Below are 23051 nucleotides of genomic sequence, written 5' to 3'. Positions count from 1 at the left end.
GCCACAGTTTCTAATTAATCAGAAATGTTTTCTGTTTTTAAATTTGGATAAGATAATAGTTCGTGTGAATGGATCCATATGTTTTAGAAATGTTAAAATGTTAACCAGTCGTGAGAGCATTTTGTTATAACACTAAAAGGGGATCAAATGAATGATCTTCCAGTAATTGGTATGATCTCAATAAAGGGATATATTGTCTTGAATATAATGTAATATCATTATTTGTTTAATTTTGTTGTCCCATATCTGCTCTCTCAGATAAGAAAACCCATATTCAATTTTAAATATTTGAAATGTTATGATTCAAACGATGATAATTAAGTCTAGAGTTTGCAATTGTCTTGGTCAAGTTTTTCTCAATTATAATTCATTACCTTTGTGAACGAGCTATAAATGGGGAGGGAGAGAGCAAATTTCATCCAAAATTCTATGGCCTAAAACATCAAACACGTACTGTTCATGTACTGAAAATTTAGTAATATTTCTTTAAAAAAAAATTAATCCAATGGGGGAGGGGAAGGGGTATACACGGGTATACACTGCCCCATTAAAATTTTGATAAATATAATTCGCTTCTTACATTTTTTTTGTGAAAGTTTTCTTTACTTTTTACACTTGCCAAAAGTTTGGGTTTGGTTGGTTTGGTTAAAATTTCCTTTTTTTTTTTTTTTTTTTTTTATAATTGAATATTAAATAAATGTCGCCTTCCAACATAAATTGGGGCCCAACACCGCTTCCCTTATTGCTACATGCCTTAATAATTGTGAGTTACCAGAAACAAAGTGAGATTATTTTCTACAGAAGTTATCTCTTTTATCAGAGGGATATTCCACCTTAACCAATTAATAAACTGATTATGAAAAGTATGTAAAATTCACTAAATTACTGTTAATGTACATAAGTGCGTTAGCTAAAAGAAACAGCCAAATCGTCTCCTGTGAGACTTTGAGTCAGACATCATCATGATTATTTCGTGCAGTCCGTGATATTTTGTAGGTCGCTGCAGGTTTAGACCAATTGATAAACAGGGCGTGTCAATTTCAGACCTGTCAATTTCTTCTCAGTTTCAGCCGCTGTAGATTTCGACCAATCGATAAACGGGGCATGTAGAACAATAAGATGCTTTCTTTGGTGATTCATGCGGGATATGAAGGTATACTCTGTCCCAAAATATCCTGGATTTACATTAATTGCGTGATATTTATAAATACCCCATAGTTCAAACGATATTCATTGAAAAGTATGAAACATTTCCAATATTTCTCAGTCAAAACGCCCCTGTTATGTTATCAGGTTTCAATACAATGCTAAAAAATGTGATGTCTGAGGGGATTTTGTATTGCAGGAAGCCCGGATGATAACGTAAAATTGTGCGATGCATTCCGAGTGTATTCCGAATGGAGAAAAGATGTAAGTATTCCCCATTATAAATCTCAGTAAGGAAACTTTTTCGTTCCTGTGAATTTTTCCGAGTGAAAGATGATATTGTGTCAAGGAAATTATCTTGGAAATTATCCCTTTCAACTATTTCAATTGCACTTTTTTCACGGGTATGTGTATTTTTTATTGAAAATCGTCCAAATATGCTACATAAATATCTTGGGACAGACTATAGATACATTGCAGAAAAAATACATAACCCGCGGCATCGGGCAACATAACACTCCAGGGCTTTCCTGTCACCTCGGGGCAAATATTCTGGTATGTCGCCCTCGAAGCCATGTAATATTGTATAATAATTTCGGTCGGTCGGGTCAAATCCAATAAAGCCCGAAGGGTTTGACTGAGGTAGGGCAACATTTTCTTACTAATAGCATCCTTGATAATGGAGATCAGGCCGCTTTGATCTGAAGTTAGCCTCATTCTTCAAATTCAAAGTTATACGAACCATGAAAGTTGATCAATACAGTATTTTTTCCCAATGTTTTAACCTGCATTTAACCGCTCAAAAAAACTTCCTCCTGCTTCTGCATAAAGATAATCAAGATAAATCTCTGTATCTGTATTGAGCTACTTCAGTTTACACATCCATAGCTATAACAATTAAGGTGGTATGGGACACCTCCATATTGTGACGTACTTCCTATCGAAATAAAAAATACAATCAAGTAAAATAATTTTATAATTGTTTTCTCCCTATAAATCCTTATTTAGCAGCCTGCTGCAGTGGATTAAAGCATATACGACTAATCTGTATGTCATGAGTTTGAATCCCGATGGGGCATTTATATTTTTACATTTCCAAAATTTTTTTAATACATATTATAAGTCAAATATTGAAAAATTTGAAAATTCTTAACTGGTGAAAGTATTTTGATTATAATGAACTTTTATCCAATTGAATATCCATAGGTGTCCCACACCACCTTAAGTCTGATTAAACATGGGCAAAAATAACTTCAGTTGGTGACCAGCTCAAAGACCCTAAGCCTCTAAATTTGAGTTGTTCAAAAATGTTATACCAGCTGAAGCATCTAGATAATCAAGATCACTCTGTGTCTAAAGCTACTTCTATGATTCACTTTCATAGTTATATCAACAACGCAAGTTTAAAAAAAATAGTATCGGTCTTATTCAGTTATTTACATGTACATAAACATGTAACCAGCTCCATAAACGTTAACCTCCGCCAACAACCCAACCCTATGGCTCAGATTCAGCATCCAAACCTGTGGACTGTATCAGTATTACAAGATGATGCATCAGCTATCAAAATTTGATAAAGACTAAACCAATAACAACTAAGATTTGTCAAAGGGCACCTGCTCCAAAAACTTAAACCAGTTCCAAAAACTTTTAAATTAATCCCTCCAGTCTCTAAAACCTATATGACACAGATGTTCAAGCCGGTCAAGTGCATCTTAAGACGCACCAGCCAGTAGTAACTTAGATATGAACATCAAAAGACACCTGTTCCCAAAACTTAAGCCTGCTCAACATCTAGTCTGGTACCCCCCCCCCCCCCCCCCCCAACTGTGTTTTCACTTCGTTTTGTGGACCCCAAAACAAAGTGAAAACGCAGTGGCGGGGACGGATACCAGACTACATTTCATCCTGCAACTGAAATAAATGGCCTAGATTCAGCATTTTGACCTACAAGTAAGTATGAAATTGCTTCATGTTCCTGGGATTAGGTCTTTAAGTCCTTAATTAGGTCCAGATGCACCATCCATGCAGTTTAGTGAAGATAGGACAAGTAATAACTTAGATAAAGGACCTGCTTCATAAACTTTAACCCAGTCTGGATGCCTGAAGCGGCGCCACAGGTATGGCATAATCCCCCCCCCCCTCCCTTCGTATTGGTGAGCTTATCGGTTGAAGAATTGAAGAATAGCAACTGTTCTCACACATGGTAAAATGATTGTAAAACACATTTTCTATTTTATCAAAAATTCTGGATTTTATTTGGTAAAATAAATCAACTTAAATCCATTAACTGTCATGTATAAAAAAAAAATTACAATAAATATTAAAGCAATAACATATACATTATATCATGCAAACATTACATTCTTTTCCTAGTCTTTGCATCCTTTGTTTCATGTATGGAACATCAGCAATAACATATACATTATATCATACAAACATTAGAACTGTCCTAATGGGACTAATATCCATGCAAGGCTAATTTCAAATGGGACAAAAAACATATTAATTATTTTGAATTTCATTTACATTAATGCCCTTTAAGATCACTTCATGAATTTACTTGACTAATAAATTTAAACAGCTTTTAAGAATAGTTAAATTCTTTATTAATAATGGTATAATTTATTTCCTTATAATGATAGAATATTTTGGTGTATATGACAGTATTAAAATATTAATAACGGTATAATTTATTTCCTTATAATGATAGAAATTGTTGGTGTATATGAAACAGTATTAAAATAACCAACAAATCACTGCCCATTTTACAAATTATCAATTTCCCCTTAACACATGCTCCATCTAAACCATGGCTCAGATAATGGCCCCCTTGGGACAACTGAATTCAGCCACACTTGTCTTAGATGTTCTTATTAACTTCTAAGAATTAATGATTGACAAACAAAAAGTTTGCATTGTCAGTTGATAGAATACTTATAAAACAAAAAAATTTAGTTAAAAAAAAAAGACAAAAAAACTCAATCTGGATGTATTTATATAAAAATATTTTAGAGTGTTTACTATTAATTGATTATTTAATAAAATCTTGTTAATAAATTACCTCCCTTACTTTTCAACATCAGTGTAGAATATATAGGATAAGGAAGATGAAAATTTTCATAAAATCATTATATCTTGTTTGATCTTAATAAAAATTGCAGGGTGGGGGGACAAAATTGGGTCTACAGACAGGCGGACAGACAGACAGACAGACAGGGTGAATCCAATATACCCCCATAAACTTCGTTTGCGGGGGTATACCAGGTAATTACATTCTTTTCCTAGTCTCTTTGCATCCTTTGTTCCATGTTTGAAACATCAGCAGCAGACTCAACATGTAAAGCATATATACCAACAAAAATTTGAGTCTTAATTGTGACAGGGTTGATGTAAAATTTGAAATATGCTGGAAAAATTGTCTATGTGGATTTGCCATCAAAGTTTGTCAGTTTGGTAGCATTTCTTTCACTGCTTGTGGATGGTACTTGTCAAGCGAAAGAATTTAACAAATCTGTTCATCAGTCCAATAATCAGGTACCACAGGTTTCTGGCCAGTTCTGACCGTGCAATGAGCACTCTCCACACTGCTATCAGTACAATGGTGTTGAAACAGTATCGAATGTTCCTCAACCTTAGAAAAATAGAAAACATCAATATCTTATAACGGAATCTGGTCTCATAAACAAAGCTGTTGAATGAGTGTTGACTTGTTGAAAAATTATGAAAACTGGCACAAAAACAAAGCCATTTGAGTGACAACATACTTTCTTAAATGGGCTTTGGCAGCTGGTAACCCTGATAAATCTTCATTCAGAAGAAATTTTTTGGTTCCTAGGCAGTAATTCTCAATGTATGTTGGCCAATGCAGACCTCGGGGATCAAAGTAAAAACACTGCAAGATAAGAAAGTTTCACATTTACTATCAGATTGAGAAAGTGGATGACATACAACTTAGTTTGAAAAAAAAACAACCATTTATTTTAACAATCAGCTGATTATCAAAAGAATGAATAAACTGTCAAAACTGCTGTAAAAATTAAGTTTAATACCCAAATCAAATAATGTTCATATTTCTGTTTTCATAAACAAAAAGTAAAATATTATTTTTGAGTCACTTTGTCACTAATATTCTTCAGGTTTTAAAGATCAACATGTACATATCAAGATGTATGGGTTATATATATTTTCTAGTTTATTTTAAAAATGTCATTTTGTTATATTTGTGTGTTACCTTTTTGTCCTCAGGTGACATGTGACTGGTCAGCATGTCCAGATTGCTGTAGGACCACTCCCAGGAGTGCATGGTGAAGTAGGTCAAAGTCCCTATGGCTTTGTGCAAACGATTGTAGATCTTCACCATCCTGCATAAATATTATAAGTGTTTTAGAAAAGTAAACAGCTAGGAATCAAAGAAAAAGTGGGCAGCAACCACAGTTCCTCAAATGCTGGACAAATTTTGTTTAGAATTGCTCACTGGCAGCTATAAAACTTATCAATTTTGCAAAAATAGCTCTGAAAATCTTTCAGATAAAAAAAATAAAAGTACCTTGGGCGTTTTCCAAGCAGGCAATAGCCAAGATCTGCTACATAGGCTGGGAGCATGTGCTCAATAAATGTGTAAAAGTCATGAAGAAACCTACAAAATAAAGAAGACATACATTTTCCAATAAAACTTTTAAAAAATGCAAGCTCCAGAGTTTCAAATATACCAGTATACACATTCAAATACTCCTTACCCTGAGCTAGTTAGGGCAGCTTTTGGTCTTCTAAAGCAGGAATCAAGAGGCACTTTCTTCCAGAAATTCATTACAACTCCCTCTGAAAAATAATTTGAACAAAATCCATCAGTTTTCGAAACTAGCTTGTGTAAAAATGAAAAAAAAGTAAAAAGTAATGTGAAATATATCTAAAAGGAAGCAAATACAACCGATCTTTTAAAATTAAGTTCTCACAATTAACTGATGGTTCATGTAACGTGCATAATATCAATTTAATTTACCGTATTTTTCGGGGCATAGGCCGGTATTTTTTTTCTCCAATGCGCGAGCATCGGCTTATCCCCCGAGATCGGCTAATCATAGGCTCAAAGTTGAAAAAATTAAACAGTCAAATTTAAAATCCACTGTTTTTAGCAGTTTATCATCAGGGTTGTTGTTTTTTTTCGTCCGTTTGAACTATTGTTCGATAGTTGCAGATACATAGATATAACAGAGCCCGTTAGTATATACGTCTCTGATAGTTGTCCCGTTGATAATTTTTGTAATGACATTGCGAGTAATAAAATGTACAGTAATGTACGAGGTATTTCTTTACAACCCCAATCAAAAGAATTTTTTCCCCCACGTTCACGTATGAACCCTGGAAACTATTAATGCGTAGTAAAAAAAAAACGGAACCGGGTAGAATGAAATATGACGGAACTTTTGTGAATTTCTTCTAGTCTGCGTTCGTGGGAATCACTGGTCTTGGGTGCAGAATAAATCAATGCTTTGTGTTTTTACAGTTAATTTTCTGTTGGATGAAATAACGGTATTCTGGTGTCGTGTGTGAAACCCGTGACTATTTACACAGCCTGGGGGCACGTAGTGTACACCCTTACACCTCACCGCATTAATTGTGTTTTTAACATTACAACTTCTTTGCATAACGGCAAGTCACTTTTTAATTTATTAATGAAAAAAAACACAAATTAAATATTTTATGTGTGGTATTTCGTTTTCTCATTCATGCGATTACGGGGGATAACTCTATTTGAATATGAAACCACGTGTTGAGCTAATGGACGCCATACCCCGATCTACAAGTAGCTTTCAAAGTATTACTTGATTAAATGAAATTGAGCAGTAAGGTTTTAATAAAATATAAAAGGTTTGGTAAAATATCATACTTAGTTCTATCAGACAGTACCACGGAGGTTGGTGTTGCAATTAAATTTACATTATGTAAAATTACGATACCTAACGATATATACCGACGAATACGGAAGAGACCAAACAACCACAAAACACAATTATATTTTTTTTAAATGTTTAAAATATATATGTTAAGCAAATTTAATAACTTTCATTACTCTTTTGACTTTCTACATCGATATTCTGAAAGTATATACTTAATACGACAACTTAAATTCCTTCATCATGCAGCGGTCATACTTTCACCACAGTAATCATTGATTGAAAATCGGCCTCTCCCCCAATTCGGCTAGTCTATGGATTTTTCCTGAATTTTGTCTGAAAATGAGCAATTCGGCCTATGCCCCACATCGGCATATGCCCCGAAAAATACGGTATCAGAGGGTGTGTGCAAGAATGAAAAATAATACACAAATATTTTTAGCTTTGCATTTATTTCAATGAAAATCTTCAGATGATAAATTCAATATATATATGTAAACAATAGAAAGGTAAGAGTGTTTGGCTTCAGGTTGAATGGTAAAAGTAACTGACCTAATTCTCCCCAGGTGAATGGATTGACGGAGCCAGTGGTGCTGTGGTAGATAAGACAGGAGCTTGGTTTGGTGACCGCAGTGTACCACGCGGCAGCAATGATCATATTAACTGGAATGTCCACCGGGATTATGTCTGCCACGCCGCGGTAGTCTCCCTTCATGGACCTCAGGATCCCTTTCCCAGCCTTGAATTAAAAAATAAAAACAGTACAATACCTTACACTTTTTATAATTTTGTTAGAAAACATAAACATTTTATTCAATTGTTACAATTCATACTTACTGCTACATATAACCCACTGGGCCCATTGTAGTTGTCTATCCAGCCCTAAAAATATAAAAAAAAATCAGTTTTATTCAATACCGTACATTGTTTTTAATGACTGCTATCTTATTGTATTCCTTACATGGCTCATACATTTTTTTTTAAAATGACCTCATTGATCTATAACTCGGAATGAAGTCAAGAAACTGGTGTACATACAGGCACAGGTTCTTTCCAGGCAGCCCCTACGATGGAGGGTCGGACGATGGCCAGGGGGAGGTCCGAGCCCTCCTTGACCAGCAGGTGTTCTGCCAGGTGCTTGGTATAGGTGTATGTGTTTGGTTTGTTACCTATCAGCTTGGGTGTGATTGAGGTGATCATGTCATCATCCATCCATCTGAAAATTGATCGAGTGGCAATTTAGAATAGCATCTTTAAGTTTTCTTTCAATATTGTTAACAAGGCTTGTAGTCATATATAAAAAAAAAAAAAACTTGGAATGAATAGAGACATTCTTTTTAATTTGAAATGTAAACCAATCTATTTGCAATTGTAAAATATGTAATATTTTGCACAGAAATTTTTCAGTTATAATTTATATCTGGAATTTTATCAAGAAGTTTAAAGTGTAAAAAGAAAAAAATATTGATGGTTTTTCCTTTTAATACCGATAAAATTGTTCTTTTATTTCTTTTTCAGTTTTTTCCTACACAGCCTAATTGCCCTAAAATATCAATGATACAAATGGATATCTTTTAAAAGAATACTTACTCTAATACATCTATTAATTTCTGGGGATCCACAGGTGGATTATATACCATTTCCTCAATAAATGGACGATCACAGTTGGCATAAGCTGTAGATATGTGTATAAATACCTGCAAACACAAATTAGAAAAACTGATACAAGAACTCAACTAATATTGTTAACATTGTTAAAATAAGCAGTTGTATTTAACACAATAGAGCAATTTTTGTTATTTAAATGAGAGAGAGAGAGAGAAATAGTTTAGTGTATCTACATGTTACTTTGACAAGTTCCAACAAAAGAATTAACAACTCTATTGTTTCAATATGAAGGTCTAGGAAAATACAGCACTTAGAATGATAAATGAAAAATGGTATCACAATTACCTCAAGGTGTTTGAACTGTTTGCACAAAACAGTCATCTTCCTTACTGCAATGACATTCATATCTACTGCCACCCTATAAGATAGACAAAAACCCAGTTTGTCATATTGCTCTCATTAAAAAATGCATGTTCACAAGTGAATTACCAATTTTTCACAATTTTCTAGTAAAGATATGTCGAACTCAGGGGTGGTGAAGTGGAGATAGATATGAGCATTTAAAACCAATTTGAATCTACACCACACATATTTTCTTGCCGAAAATATATGTGTTGGTACAGTAGTTATATCCAAGATTGTTGCACTGTAGTGGTAGTACATGTACTGTATCTTTCCAGAAAAAGTTTGGTTGGTAGACAAATTGGATACAATCCTACACAAACCAATAATACAAGGTTTAAAACTGGAGTTCATCTCAAATTTAATTAATAACACAATTTATTTAAACATTTATCTTTGCCTCGTGAAGTGGTTGCTGTCTCGGGAGACAATAAACTTGCTATTGTTCTCATAGCCAGTAAAGAGGTATATATTATATATATCATATACCTTAAATGTTCATCAAATCTAATTGTAGCAGCACTGTGGAACACAACATTCACATTGTCACAAAGTAACTTCAGATCTTCAGGCTTTATTCCAAGTTCTGGTAATGTTATATCTCCAAAGATTGGGACTAATTTTTCATGAAAGTTTGGTTGTTCCTTGCGCAGTTTGTCATAGACCTACAAAATCAAGATTGAATATTAAAAAAAATCAAAATAATCATCTAAAATATAAAAGTTAAATTTTTAAATATATTTTTTTGTAAACAATACAAGTAATATGAACAAGAATCATCAGGTGTAATCAAAAAATTTATATCAATTTCACTGAATTATATTTTTTAATGAACCGTGCAAAGAGGAATAGCGCACTAAATATACGATTTCGCCTACACAATATAGCGCTGTTGCAAACAACAGACTTTCAATTTTATACAATATTTAGTTAAAATATATTCAGAGTAACACTAATTACACAGTAACCATGTTAAAAGAGTCTTAATTATCTTACACACGACATCATTTAAATCTTTAGATTTTGCTAGGTTTATATTGAAAAATAGTAAGTATGCAATAAAACAGTTAGGCATTTGACTATACTTTAACCACTTTAAGGCCAAAAAAAAAAAAAGTTGTGTGTTTCGGGTAACCCGACCTAACCTACAAAAATGGCCCGATCCTACCATTTTTAGATGCCTGATTTTATCCGACTGTGAATTTTATCTTATTTCCAATAAAAAATACGTTTTTAAATATGAAACAAACAAACATTCTTAGGATTCAGGCAAAAAAAATAGATAAAATAAAAAAAAATCTCCACCTACCTAACCTAATTTTTTCATCAGTGTTACCCTAAACACACTATTTTTTTTTTAGGCCTAATCCCAAGAAAGTCAATTAAAATTATGTTCTACAGTTATTCTAATACAATATGTAATCATTGGATTAATTTTGGTTAAACGTGGTCTTCTTACTGAAAATTAAACAAATATTTCACTTAGTGACCTTTCTAATAAGTTCATGTATATAGCCACAATGGCACATATATTGAAAGGACATTCCATATTTGTGTTGTATGTGTGGCCTAGTGGTAACACTGAGGTCTTTTTGGTCATGCCGTCGCTGGATCGATTCCAACAAGTAATGATTTTTTTTTTTCACTAAAAGCATAATAAGAATAGAGAGGAACTTTTTTTTCAAATTCTCTTGTTTATAGTTCTGAATATGAGCACAGTGACTGCACACCCAATCTAACTATAAAATCAGATCTTAGATCCGCTCACTACGATCGCTACACTAAGTGTAACGATCGTAGTGAGCGGATCTAAGATCTAATTTTAATTAGCTTGACTGCACACCAGGGCTGCGTTTTACAAAAAAACTTACGACTAAGGACCAAATTAATGAATGTTTATTAATCACCAACTAATCAATGATTTATTCTTATGGCTAAAAATTATAATAATTGGAATTTAAATATTTGTAAACAAATGGTTTTATGTCCATTTTGTTTATTAAAGATCATTTTACGAGGTTGTAAATATTTACGACTTTGTCGTAAGTTCTTTTGTAAAATCCAGCCCTGATCTCTTCAGTAACACTATTCTCTATATACACTTACATTTATTGCATTTTGCTGAAAGTTATCACAGTTCATAATTTCAACTAAATTGAAATACACAGAGTTCCTGAATTTAAGACAAATAAGTGGTTACTGACACGATTATAAAATCAGTACCTAGGTTTTGAAAATCATATTGCGACAGCTACCTGTATTTATTTTTATTAACAGGTAGTTTCCGTTCAAACACGGGTGTAGGCGAAATCAGGGGGAAAAGCGCTATACCTATTTGTTTTGGGATCCACTCATGTACATTGCATGTTCTCTTGTAATATTTGGATAATCCACTCAAAATCAATTCAAAGATTTCAATTCCTTGTAAACATTTTTGCTCGACTTATTCTATGCCTTATACATGTATTGGCAATTTAAATAGAATTTGATCTTATATCAAAATATTTATGGCATAGTTTGTCTATGTACTTTGTACTTTTTTCGTATTTTTCACAAAGTGTTTCCATGAAATATTTTGGGATTTACTTATTTAGATGATGACTTACTGGACATTTACATATCTCCTCAACTCTTTGGTCAATGTCTTGTGATTTCTTTGGTCTCATTAACATAAATATTTTGTTCACATTAGGACAACTTCTTAGAAGTTTTTCTATCAGCACTTTTCCAATGAATCCCGAAGCTCCTGTTAAGAATATATTTTTTCCTGCATAATATTCCCCTATTGATGGAAGTCTGGACGAGGAATCCATGGTTGACATAATTATCAGTTTCTTCTTCTGTACTGACACCTATCTGTTAAAAAAAAAGAGGAAAGGGAAATAACATTGGATCTTAAACAAGCCGTTAAATGCTGACTTCCTGCACATAATTTTTATCATATCCTGTAAACAATTTTCATGGGTATTTATAGAATCGGTAGGACAACAAAGTAGTGTTAAACAAAATTATAGTACCAACCAGACCCAACCTAACAGAAAGCAGACACCAACCAATCTCCGAATCTGCTGTCTGTGTCCACTTGTCCACTCGGGGTCTGCTATGACAGACCCAGAGCTGAGCCAGAGCGGACATGGAAAGCAGACCCCAATTTCAGAAGCAGACTCTTAAATAACTTCTGAAAATTACCAAAATTAATGTATCTACATGTAAATGTGTAATTGGAATACACAAGGGGCAAGCTTACCAGAAAGAGATGGGTGTAAATAAACAATAATTTCATGCATAATAAACACATAGAGTTGTGCGGTTGAGACGTGACAGACATAAACATTTTATTACATTTGTATATGCATCCATGTATATTGTGTATTCTCTTTTGAGAAGTGGACAGGCATAGCCTTCATCCACTTCTCTTTGCAAGCCCTCGTGTTTAGATTCTGAAAAACGTGTACCGGTAAATGTCGGAACCGAAGATGGTCTATGCTTTGACCCATGGTTTGACTCTAGTTTCCCTGAATTTTTGTAACAGACCTATTATTTCTACTTTTAAACATTAATGCACACGTATATCATAAAAAAAATCAACACTTACCCGCTGTCAATTCTGTCTATTCTTCTCAAAAGAGAGTAGTATATTGTGCAATTTGAATCACACTGTTTACGTCGAACTCCACACCCCCCCCCCCCCCTTAAAATTTATAATCATAAAAATTATTAGGCCTGTAGTCTTACAAATTTCTATTACGTCAGATATCATGTCGTAGTATGTTATTTTTTTGGTCACAATAGCCTATGATTTAATTTTATTGTTGATAAACACTGGTGAAAATGTCACGTTTTTGAGATTGACTATAGCAACTACAAACAGAAGGGGCATAACTCTGGTCAACATCGATTTACCTTTTATCCTGCAAATAAGGCCCTATCAAGAAAATGTTAACATATTCTGTAAGAAAAATTGTATTGGAATGAGTAAAAAAAAAAACCCAGCGGGTGTGGCTAGTTGATAAGATAGAGGATCAAATTTGGTCGGGAGACACCGGCTGCCCAGCCCACTTTGCACACGCCTATATCTTAATGTACGATCATTGGCGCGTCAACCATGTCATTTGGTTTATGATCTAAATTATATCAACAGCATGTCTAACTATACCTTAAAATAAAACTCCCATCACCGGTTCAAAGCGTTTCACTCGTTCTAGAATCGGTATCACGTCCTCGTCGATTGATCCACTTTGACCCTTGGTTTATTCTTCCGATTGGACAATTTCTTTTGCCTTATATTTGGCGGAAGTTTCCCCCATTTGTAGTTATCAAAAATTGTATGATACGGATATTTATTTCCGGATGATGAACACCTCTAGTCAAACGATAATGAAAATATAATGAATGTCAGATGTAAGAAGCAGCTTTTTAGTGATCATAGCATTAACAATATATGCGGGTTTTTTTTCTTAAAAATGTATCAGATGCATACTTATATGTTCAAAGTTAGACTGCCTTTTGTGTTTTTTATTCTCGTATTATACTTAAAAATATAATAAAATTACAAAGTTTTAAAGGTTTGTAGATTTAATATAAAAAACATTTTTCTTAGGATATAAAAAACATTTCTCTTAGGATGCTTCAACCAGTTTAAAATCAAAGTACTGAGAGTACTGAAAGACGGAGTCTTGAAAGTTTGAATTTGTAATTGTCCTAGATTTCCTCGAAAATGCTTCCAAAATTTATGAGTTTGAATTAGTTGTTACAATCTATGTTAATTCGGCTTTTTTGCAATTGTCTGATACTCTGTCTAAATTTTACTCAATCCCGGCCTTCATAATTGTAGAAAATTGACACAACGGTTTATTATGTAAAATAAGACCCCAAGGAATAATTTTAAAAATTACTACTAACCGGGAAAATCAAACAACTATATTAAAGTAGATGATTTTAATCATTAGAGTTATTCAATTTTGTGATCCAAGAGAAAACCCACAAGTCGGACGGTATCCGTTATACAAGGTTTATGAAAACCCCGAAAACTCTGAAACTGCTGAATTAACAAACAAAGTGAACATTTTATACCGATAACTAACACAGGCACCTGACGTTAGAAATATTTTTATTACAATAAGATTCCAAGAACTTTGACAATAAAAAGATTTGTCACGGTTGCCATTTTGATTTTTAAGACCGACTTATTTGACACGATATTTTTCATTTGCGATTCATGCAAAATTAATAGGTAAAAATAAATCCGTTCGCCACTTACTACTTTTTAGTGTAAACTCGTGCATCACCTACACGAATTACGATACAACCGTTCCTTTCATTAAAAATCATACTCCGAAAATCAGAGATATAAATAACAGAGATTGTCAACTCCGCCATTAGCGTGTAAATGTTACGGGACCAACCTTACTTTGAGAACTACAAGTGCAACAGCAATCTTGTACATGTATAAGTCATTAAATTTGAACCTGATAGTGAACATGAACATGAACCTGTAAATATTTTTAGCATGTTTTATTTATGCAATATTTACAAAAACTCTTTATTTAGTTTTTAAATCATTTTTTAAAAACTTTTTGACTTTTCACAAAGTAATGGTAATGCATTACTTTACTCATGTAATGGTAATGTAATGCATTACTTCAAGAAAATTAAGTAATGGTAATGGTAATTTAATGCCCTAATTCATAAAGTAATGGTAATGCAATGCATTATTTTACAATGTAATTCACCCGAAGCCTGATTCCAACTAAGCCGGAAAACATGAACATTAACATTTAACTTGGTTCTTCAATCGATAAGATTGTATATATAATTATATGATGTATAAGTCTTCCAAAATGTATAATCTATTATAGATTTTGCTTACAATGCATTGTTTAAAATTTAAATTCAGTTTAATCATCTAAAGAGCCAACGAACGAGAAGGCAAATTCAGACTTGTTTTTATTTTCTTTGTACAAAATTCCTTTAGAGACGAAAAGCACTTAGCATTCATACCACAAGTAGACTGGAAGCCAATGAAACACCTATTTAATTTGTAAAACATCTGTGTATAACCCGTCCAAATTTTAACTTCGGCTTGCGCATAAAGTTTGGTAGTATTAAGGCGAAAGGTTGTCAAAATAAAATTCACAACTTTTCAAAAATGGCACTTTGCGTTTGGGAACTTTAATTTCGATTCCACCATCAACCTCTTCTATTGATTAATGAGCTCGTACACAAACTGAATCGTCAACGGCGCTGTGCATTAAGTAACGTAACTCATTCCACATTTGAACCCGAGCAAGAATATTTTTGATCAATAAAACTATTTGTTTATTTTCTAAATAGAATTTTGTTTATACACAGAGGACTTAAAAAATTTAATGCGTGTTTTTATAATACATATTTACTGAAATGCATGAAAACATTCTGCACTATTTTCTTACGCGTAGACTCAATTCATGTGTTCTACGCGTGCCTTCCGGTTTGAGACTTCAGCTGACAGTAAACCAATAGACGGGGTCACGTGAGTCTTTAAAAACACTAGTTATTATAAACAATTACTCAAATGTGGTTGATTGGTAAAAATCCACGGGGAGCGTGACTAACTGAATGGGTTTTGCGTACTTTACACCACTGAACCCCCGGGTTTTCTTCAATCCTGTGAGTTTCCAAAAAGTTGATAATTAAGACTCACAAGTTGTTCATTTTTTGCCAGAAGGAGTAATAATGATTTAACTTTATTTTGACAATTTTAGGGCGGCGCGCGCCGCGGGTGCGACCCCATTGAATCCGCCACTGAGTCCATTGTGCACAACTTATATAAAGGCGACTTGATGTGCAACGAGCGATAACTCTATATAAAGTCGGCCTCCATTTTGATAATTTCGAAAACTAAATTTGAATGGCATTCATTTGATCTTTGTCAATGTGCATTTTATCCTCATATCATTTGATAATGAGTTACTTTTGTTTTCTTTGTAATAAAGACCTTGAAATCCGGCCACAATCATCACAATGCACAATTTAGTTGGTCACATCAAAATGTCAAATGAAACATATGATGATGTCATCTTGTATTTTTTTTTTTTTTATCAATTTTTAACCCGGGCTCTGTCAAATATTTTTAAATCGTAATTAATCCAAACAAACGCAAAACGTTCTCTGAAAACTGTTACTGAATTTTTGAAAATAAGTTTTTAATAAAAATTTAACCGATTGCAAAGAACTAATTAAATATCCTTGTTTTTGTCAGATATACATGTAGGCCTAGTATGTGTTTCACACGTCACATACATCATGCAAAAGTTCTATTCAAGTATGCTTCATATTTATTGGCTTTGCGAAAATGACATCAGTTTTAAATAAATTTAATTTATAACATTTCGTTTTCGGCCATATGGGTCTTGCCTCATTATCCACAATCCCAGTTATCCAATAATTATCGAATTTCCATTATTCGCTCTGTAAAAAAAAATTTAAAAAAAAATTCAACATTTTTTAAGGCCATGATCAACACTGTGGGGTAAAGGTGCGGTCACACGATGCGATTTTCCATCTGATTTTTAATCGACTTGCTCAGGTGAGTCGATTGGAGTCGATTGTTGAAAAGAACATTGTGACGTCACGATTCTCACCAGAGAGTCGACTAAAAATCGGACGCATTCAGATTTTCAATCGACTTTGCTTTCGACTTGGGTGGTCACACGGTACGATTAGTCGAAAGCAAATCGGATAAGAAACTCTTATGGGAAATCTGATCGAAAATCGTATCGTCTGACCGCACCGTAAAGTTAGAATTTGCTTTCGACTTAGGTGGTCACACGGCACGATTTTAGTCGAAAGCGAATCGGATGAGAAAATCTGATGAAAAATAATTGAATAGCAACAAAACATTGTAAGTAAACATGGGCGAAGCAAAGAGTTTAAAAGAGTATTTGAAAGGTGAGATTGAAAATTTTGAAGAGTTTAAATGAGTTAAATTTGACGAGATGTTAGGCATATTGTACATGGCTTTGTGTAGATCATCCCATTTCGCTTGATAGTTTGGGAAAAACAAAACACTTATTAGGTTAGTTACTGACTCACTACGGAAATATATTGGGTTGATCAATCTCATAGACGCTTCGCCTCGCCATCTATGAGTATAATAAGTAATAATGTAACGCTTCACTTTTATAACCAAGGAAAAATATAACAGTTTGGAGAAATTTTAGTCCTCACTCTTTCTCACAAATGAAGTAGTGAGAATTGTCGCACTGGTCGTCGTTCCACAGATAGTTCCTAGAGTGAGACAGCAGGGCACAGTCCTCGTTATGACCATTATCTGGCTGCCCAGGGGCCCAGGCAGTGTATCCGGGGTTGGCCCCTGCTGGAAGCCATTCCCATGTACCCTCCATAGAATCGTCCGTTAGACCAATCCAGAAATCGGCTGCAAAAAAAGTTATGACATACCAGAATCAAAGAACTGAAAGTACTTCTGGGTGCTGGACTTTTAAATCAACTTAAGGAAAATTAATTCGATTATTGAATGGATTCAGTCGCTATAATTTTGTGATTACTACATAAAATAGTTTATACTTTTTCAAGTAACACTATACTAAATGTATATACCATATGCCTTTCTCACCCTAGAAAAATCACTCCTTACTATAAAAAGCATTGTAAAGTCACTGAAAATAGACCCTGAATCCACATTACAACACCTTACCCTCGGACCCTCCACCCCGGGAAAATTCTGGATCTGGGCTTGGTATTTGTCTCCATGTTTAAAAAAAAGAACGCTTTATCATACTTTATGTCAATTTAAAAAAAAAAACATTTCCTCTACAAATTGTATCATACAAACAAATGATTCTCTGATGTTCAAATGTATAAGTAAATACAAAATTTCATATACGAACAAACAAAGGACTTTGAGTATATCAGCGCTTAATAAGCCCGCCCAATATCAATGCACTGTGTTTGGGGCTGCCAAAAAGAGGTGCCATATTGTGTATATGAAGGAAAACTGAATGTTTAAATACAGTTAAATTATTGTTAATTAGTTTGAATAGTTTTCAAGTTACATGTTATTGTATTCAAGATCAAAAATTTATTTAACGCTATACACACTATAATTTGCGTCAATTTAGAATGACGGGGAAAATGAATGTGTTTGCTTACTTAAAAAAGTTAATTTATGCTGTAAATTATAATGCCCAATTCGATCACGTAGTGAAGATATCAAATTTTAAACAGTAATTTAAAAGTATTTATTTTCCTGCCAGGAAAGTAATGCCTCCTTATGAACATCAATCTAAAACGTGATATTGACAGCTAATTATAGATTATCATACAAAACTTGTTGCGGGGTTATCACCCTTATAATTGTTGTAGTTTCACGAAGAAAATGGGTATAATTTTTTTTCACACAGGACAAATCTATGCTTTAGGATTTGTCCTATATACAAGAACGAACAAAAGAAAGCAAAAGAACAAGCGTGTGAGCATGTATATGTATATACATGTATTTCCGTTGACCAATGACCAAAGCTTATGTGTTTTTCTCCTAATGGCTATTTTTAGTTCGTGTGAGTGTTATCCTTATAAACATTCAAAAATAATTGTACCATGAATGACAAACGTATTGCACTCATAATATATGTATATATTTCAAAGTAACAACTGTTAACTAAGCATATACTAGTACAAAATCAAGACAGATATGTAATTAGGCAAACAATAACGGCGACCTGATTTCTCGCGGACATGCGCAATGAGGTCGTTTCGCTCTTTCTTCATCAAAATTCATGAAAAGGCATTACTTTTATCTCGGGAAAAAAAACAATTGAAATTCTATATCTTTGTAACTAGATGGAGTTAACCACTGTAATTTACAGATTATAAATAACTTTTATAGGTAAACAAACACATACGTTTTCACTGTCATTCAAAATTAACGCAAATTAAAGCGCTTATAGCTTTAATTAAGTGGATAATGTATGAAATATTGAGTGTTGATTAATCTTCCATTCATGGTTCATCTAGACAAGAAATTACAAGTTATGCAGTGTAAATTGACAAGTTTAGGCAAAAAATGAATAGTGATAAAAAAAAAACCCAGTGTATAACAAAATCACCAAACAATGATTGGGCAAGCTCTCTTTGTAGTCAAATAATAGTAGTCATATAAAAAAAATTTGTCATTTCAATCCTTTATCAGACATTGGCAAATTAGAATAGAGCGTTCCTTGTCTTTGCATAATCAAAGAAACCTGAATGCCCAATATAATGTCAACGGTACCATGAAAACAAATTCTCAATGGTATCCAAACTTCTAAGTATTACGGCCAACTGCAGCTGTATTTAAGGAGGCAAGAGTGGTCAACACGTTGCCCATCAGATCTACATATGTACCATAAGTATCAACTTTTTAATTTAATTTAGTAAAGAAAAATTTTGAATGAAAAATTTGAAATGTCCACTTTTCAATATGGAACATTTTTCTATATACAAGTATTCATACAAGGCAATTCATCTTGAAAAGGAGAGATACACACACTAAAAAATGGCCATTATACTCTCTTAATGCATTTTTATACTGCTCATGCTTACCATTAACTCCCATGGCAGTCAAGTGCTTGATAAGAAAATCATTTTCTGTTGCTGAGTTTATTTCCACCAAATAAGCCTCGTGAAGGCTACAAAAATACTGTGAAGAAATTGAAATCTTTAGTTTGAACAGTTTCTCGTGTGTGTACAATGTATATAATTATGTTGATAAATTTTACCTATATTAATCTAACGAACGTTCGATGGGGCGTAATTATCATAAATATGAAAATAAAATGTTCTCTGTTTACTAACTGGTTATCAAAAAACTCATTAATAAACTTTCCAGAATTTAGTCATATTTTCTAACCAATTGAGCGTAACGAAGACTTATCATAAGTCTTCATTATGCTAAATTGGTTAGAAAATATGACTAAATTCTTATATAGAATATGCATATATTCTATAATAGAAATGAATTTTACCTCGGATTAATATATAGATAAATTACGCAAGATTTATTGAGTAGAATGATGTTACATTTCGGTAGAACACCCTGAAGATCTTACCGAAGCCATCGCCCAGTGTTCACGTGCTGACGTCTCAAACGCATAACACGACGAGGCGTGAGGTGCCCAGCCCCCCGGGCACTGTATTGCGCTAGCAACAAAAGCTTTAATAAAAGAGCACACGAGTTATGCTTTGATAGCCAAGAAATACAGAACGAGTTCTTTGTAAATGTTGCATTCAAATTTATTGTATATTACAAAATCGATTCATTATGTTATCACAAAGACATCGAAAAAAGTAAATATTGCAGAAAAACCTCCGAGGTCCAGAAATTTTGTTTTCAAATATAAAAAGCTAAAAAGCTGAGGCTATATTTCATTTCAAACCTGGTTATGTAACATGCCTACAGTAAGCTTGTCACATATTGGACGTAATTTCCTTGGTAGTGTAATCGGGTAATTTTCATAACTATCAAACAAATGATTGTGTTTAAGTTTGTGTAGATGTAAATTCGTAGGCAAGGTTACCCACGAGCACTGATCCCCCACGAACAATTATGATTCCACAGTATTATTTCTCTCGATGCCTCAAGTCATTGTGAGTGATATTAAAACAATGCATATAATTAGACTTCGTGGTGGTCTATAACTTGTGGTTTATGAACCAGGTTTTGGCTGAGGCTGCGCAATGTTTGAAGTTGAATAAAATGACACAAAACAATAATTTCATTCTTTTTATGTCGATGATGAATAATTGTAATAGATATAGACATTGTATTAGAAATATGGTATATAATGAGTGATAATCTTTTATTACCTTTCAGAAAGAGGACAAACAGGAGTTTCATACTGGACCGTATGGTTCACAGAGATAACGGCCCGCGAGGTCTTCCCTGACTTTGTTATGGGTCGTCTGACATACATTGATATACTTAATCCAAACAACACACTTCTGATTTCAGATTGCATACAGTTAATTGCTACAAGCATACAATGCTCAGATAACTAAATGCAGATTTCCTAAAATAGAACACATATTTAATATAACCAAGTGACAATTTACCTTGTAGTTTTTAAGATGGTTAAAAATGTAAAACTGTTAACGGAAAAGATTTTCTAATATTTAATACATTTTCACAATATGGCCATATTGGCCCCGCCCTTGGACCTGAACCCCTGGTCCAGGGGGGGGGGGGGCATAAATATAATAATTTAGTTAGAGAGGTACATGGACATCATAACCATACATTTGGTTTTTCTCAAATATATATTGGAGTAGAAAAGACGGTTTCTAAGATTTAATACATTTTTCTATGTGGCCATAATCGCTGTAACTTAAGGTCTGAACCCCTGGGCCAGGAATCGTGATTTCACAACTTAGATAAAGAGATACATGGACAACATATTCATCATTTAATTTTCCTCGAATATGCATGGGAATAGAGAATATTTTCTAAGAGACATTTTTACTATGTGACCATATTAGTCCCTCCCTAGGGCCTTAACCCCTGACCCAGAGGCCATGAATTTTACAATTTAGTTAGAGGGGTGTATAAACTTCATAACCATGAATTTAGTTCTAAAATATATATGGGAGTAGTGAAGACGATTTTCTAAGATTTATTGCATTTTTATTATGCTGACCCTTGGGCCTGAACCCCTGACCCAGAAGCCTTGAATTTTATAGCAAATGTAGAGAGCTACATGGACACCATAACCATGCATTTAGTTTTCCTCAAATATATACGGGAATAGAAAAAAAGATTTTCGAAGATTTAATACATTTTCACTGTGGTCATATTGGCCCCGCTATAGGGCCTGAAATCCCTGGGTCAAAAATTTCACAATTTTGGTAGAGTGGCTTCATGGACATCATAACCATGCGTTTAGTTTTTTTTCCCCCATGTGTGGCAGAAGAGAAAAGACATTAGACATTTGAAAAAAGCAAACTTTTCTTCCTCTCAGAAACTGAAACAATTTATCCAGATTAATACTATACACAGTAGCTTAGTGGTCTCTACAGGTTGTTAATTATCAGAAACAAGGGGCCCATGGGCCACATCACTCACCTGCGAAAACTGTTTGAAGAAAAAAAACCCCAGAAGCCTCGATTAGGCCTTTGTTTATTGCAACACTGTATAAATTCATGCACTTGTAAATCACAGTAACATAACAATATAATGAAATATGGTACGATCACTTATTGTATATCAATAATAGCTGTACAGATCCTGTATTCTGTGACACGTACATATTTGAACTGTTACAAACATTTTCAAGAGTCAAACATTTTAAATATCCATAGTCCAAAGAAGTTATAGAATGTTTCCAATTTCGCAGGATCTAATTTCGAAGGAAATGATAATGTATTAATGTCTATCACAATATTTTGTTTCTGTAAATTCCCAGTATAATCACATTGTGTTGATTTCTCCCATTATATTGACCACTCTATCCTTGTAGCGGTTCGATATCTCCGACTCCATCTATAATAATAGAAAACAAATATATGCATGGTATTACCAGGGGTTTTACACATGTATTTCAATTAAATCTCAGGATACTGCATATTCCTAATTTTATGCGAGTACTTAATTCCGCGATTTAACGGTTTTGCATCAAATCACAAGAATATAAAATCACACACGCCAAATTTTTCATCATAATTTCAAATAGTTTAAATCTGTCTAAAAAATTAAAGCGAGATTTTAAAATCCGTGAGATGTGCTTCTCGCAATTTTACGCGGATATTAATTCCTCGCGTTTAATTAAGAATTTACAGTATTTAATTAATTTTCTAAAATAAAAAAGCATAGATAGTGCATGTATATCTTTGTATCTCTTTTCTACTATGATCTGGGAAAAGTATAAATGTTGCGAGTTATAATATCCATGCCTTTGAGTGGCTTGATTACATTTTTACATATATCGTGCTACATGTACATATAATCATTCTTTGGATTAAATTCAT

General features: G+C 33.5%; 2 protein-coding genes across 2 annotated transcripts; both read right to left on the bottom strand.

Annotated features, from left to right (window-relative positions):
- Positions 1-3373: 3373 nt before the first annotated feature.
- LOC128159574 (fatty acyl-CoA reductase 1-like) lies at positions 3374-13369 on the bottom strand. The gene is made up of 13 exons (XM_052822705.1): positions 13210-13369; positions 11660-11909; positions 9543-9718; positions 8997-9069; positions 8634-8740; positions 8082-8259; positions 7881-7925; positions 7596-7782; positions 5886-5967; positions 5696-5785; positions 5381-5510; positions 4914-5041; positions 3374-4780 (listed from the first exon to the last, which is right to left on the bottom strand). The coding sequence occupies exons 2-13, from the start codon at positions 11873-11875 to the stop codon at positions 4615-4617; spliced, it is 1578 nt and encodes a 525-aa protein (XP_052678665.1). The 5' UTR covers positions 11876-11909; positions 13210-13369; the 3' UTR covers positions 3374-4614.
- A 2965-nt stretch (positions 13370-16334) lies between these two features.
- LOC128161496 (perlucin-like) lies at positions 16335-20988 on the bottom strand. Its single transcript, XM_052824786.1, has 5 exons — positions 20898-20988; positions 20141-20244; positions 19635-19731; positions 17262-17469; positions 16335-16502 (listed from the first exon to the last, which is right to left on the bottom strand). Exons 1-5 carry the CDS (start codon positions 20926-20928, stop codon positions 16469-16471), a joined length of 474 nt encoding a protein of 157 aa, XP_052680746.1. The 5' UTR covers positions 20929-20988; the 3' UTR covers positions 16335-16468.
- Positions 20989-23051: the final 2063 nt, after the last annotated feature.

Source organism: Crassostrea angulata, chromosome 1, assembly GCF_025612915.1.
Source record: "Crassostrea angulata isolate pt1a10 chromosome 1, ASM2561291v2, whole genome shotgun sequence".
Classification (NCBI taxonomy): Eukaryota; Metazoa; Mollusca; class Bivalvia; order Ostreida; family Ostreidae; genus Magallana; species Magallana angulata.
The sequence above is the reverse complement of the archived record's forward strand: the minus strand, read 5'-3'. Positions and strand labels throughout refer to the sequence as shown.

Excerpts from the sequence above, each read along its gene's own strand:
- LOC128159574 (XM_052822705.1), bottom strand. The coding sequence starts at position 11,875 with ATGTCAACCATGGATTCCTCGTCCAGACTTCCATCAATAGGGGAATAT. Across the intron at positions 8,260-8,633 it reads AAATTAATAGATGTATTAGA|ATGGATGGATGATGACATGA; the intron begins GTAAGTATTCTT and ends ATCAATTTTCAG. Across the intron at positions 5,511-5,695 it reads CTGCTTGGAAAACGCCCAAG|GATGGTGAAGATCTACAATC; the intron begins GTACTTTTATTT and ends ATATTTATGCAG.
- LOC128161496 (XM_052824786.1), bottom strand. The coding sequence starts at position 20,928 with ATGAAACTCCTGTTTGTCCTCTTTCTGAAAG. Across the intron at positions 17,470-19,634 it reads GACTGCCATGGGAGTTAATG|CCGATTTCTGGATTGGTCTA; the intron begins GTAAGCATGAGC and ends CTTTTTTTGCAG. Across the intron at positions 16,503-17,261 it reads TACTTCATTTGTGAGAAAGA|AGCGAATAATGGAAATTCGA; the intron begins GTGAGGACTAAA and ends TTTTTTTTACAG.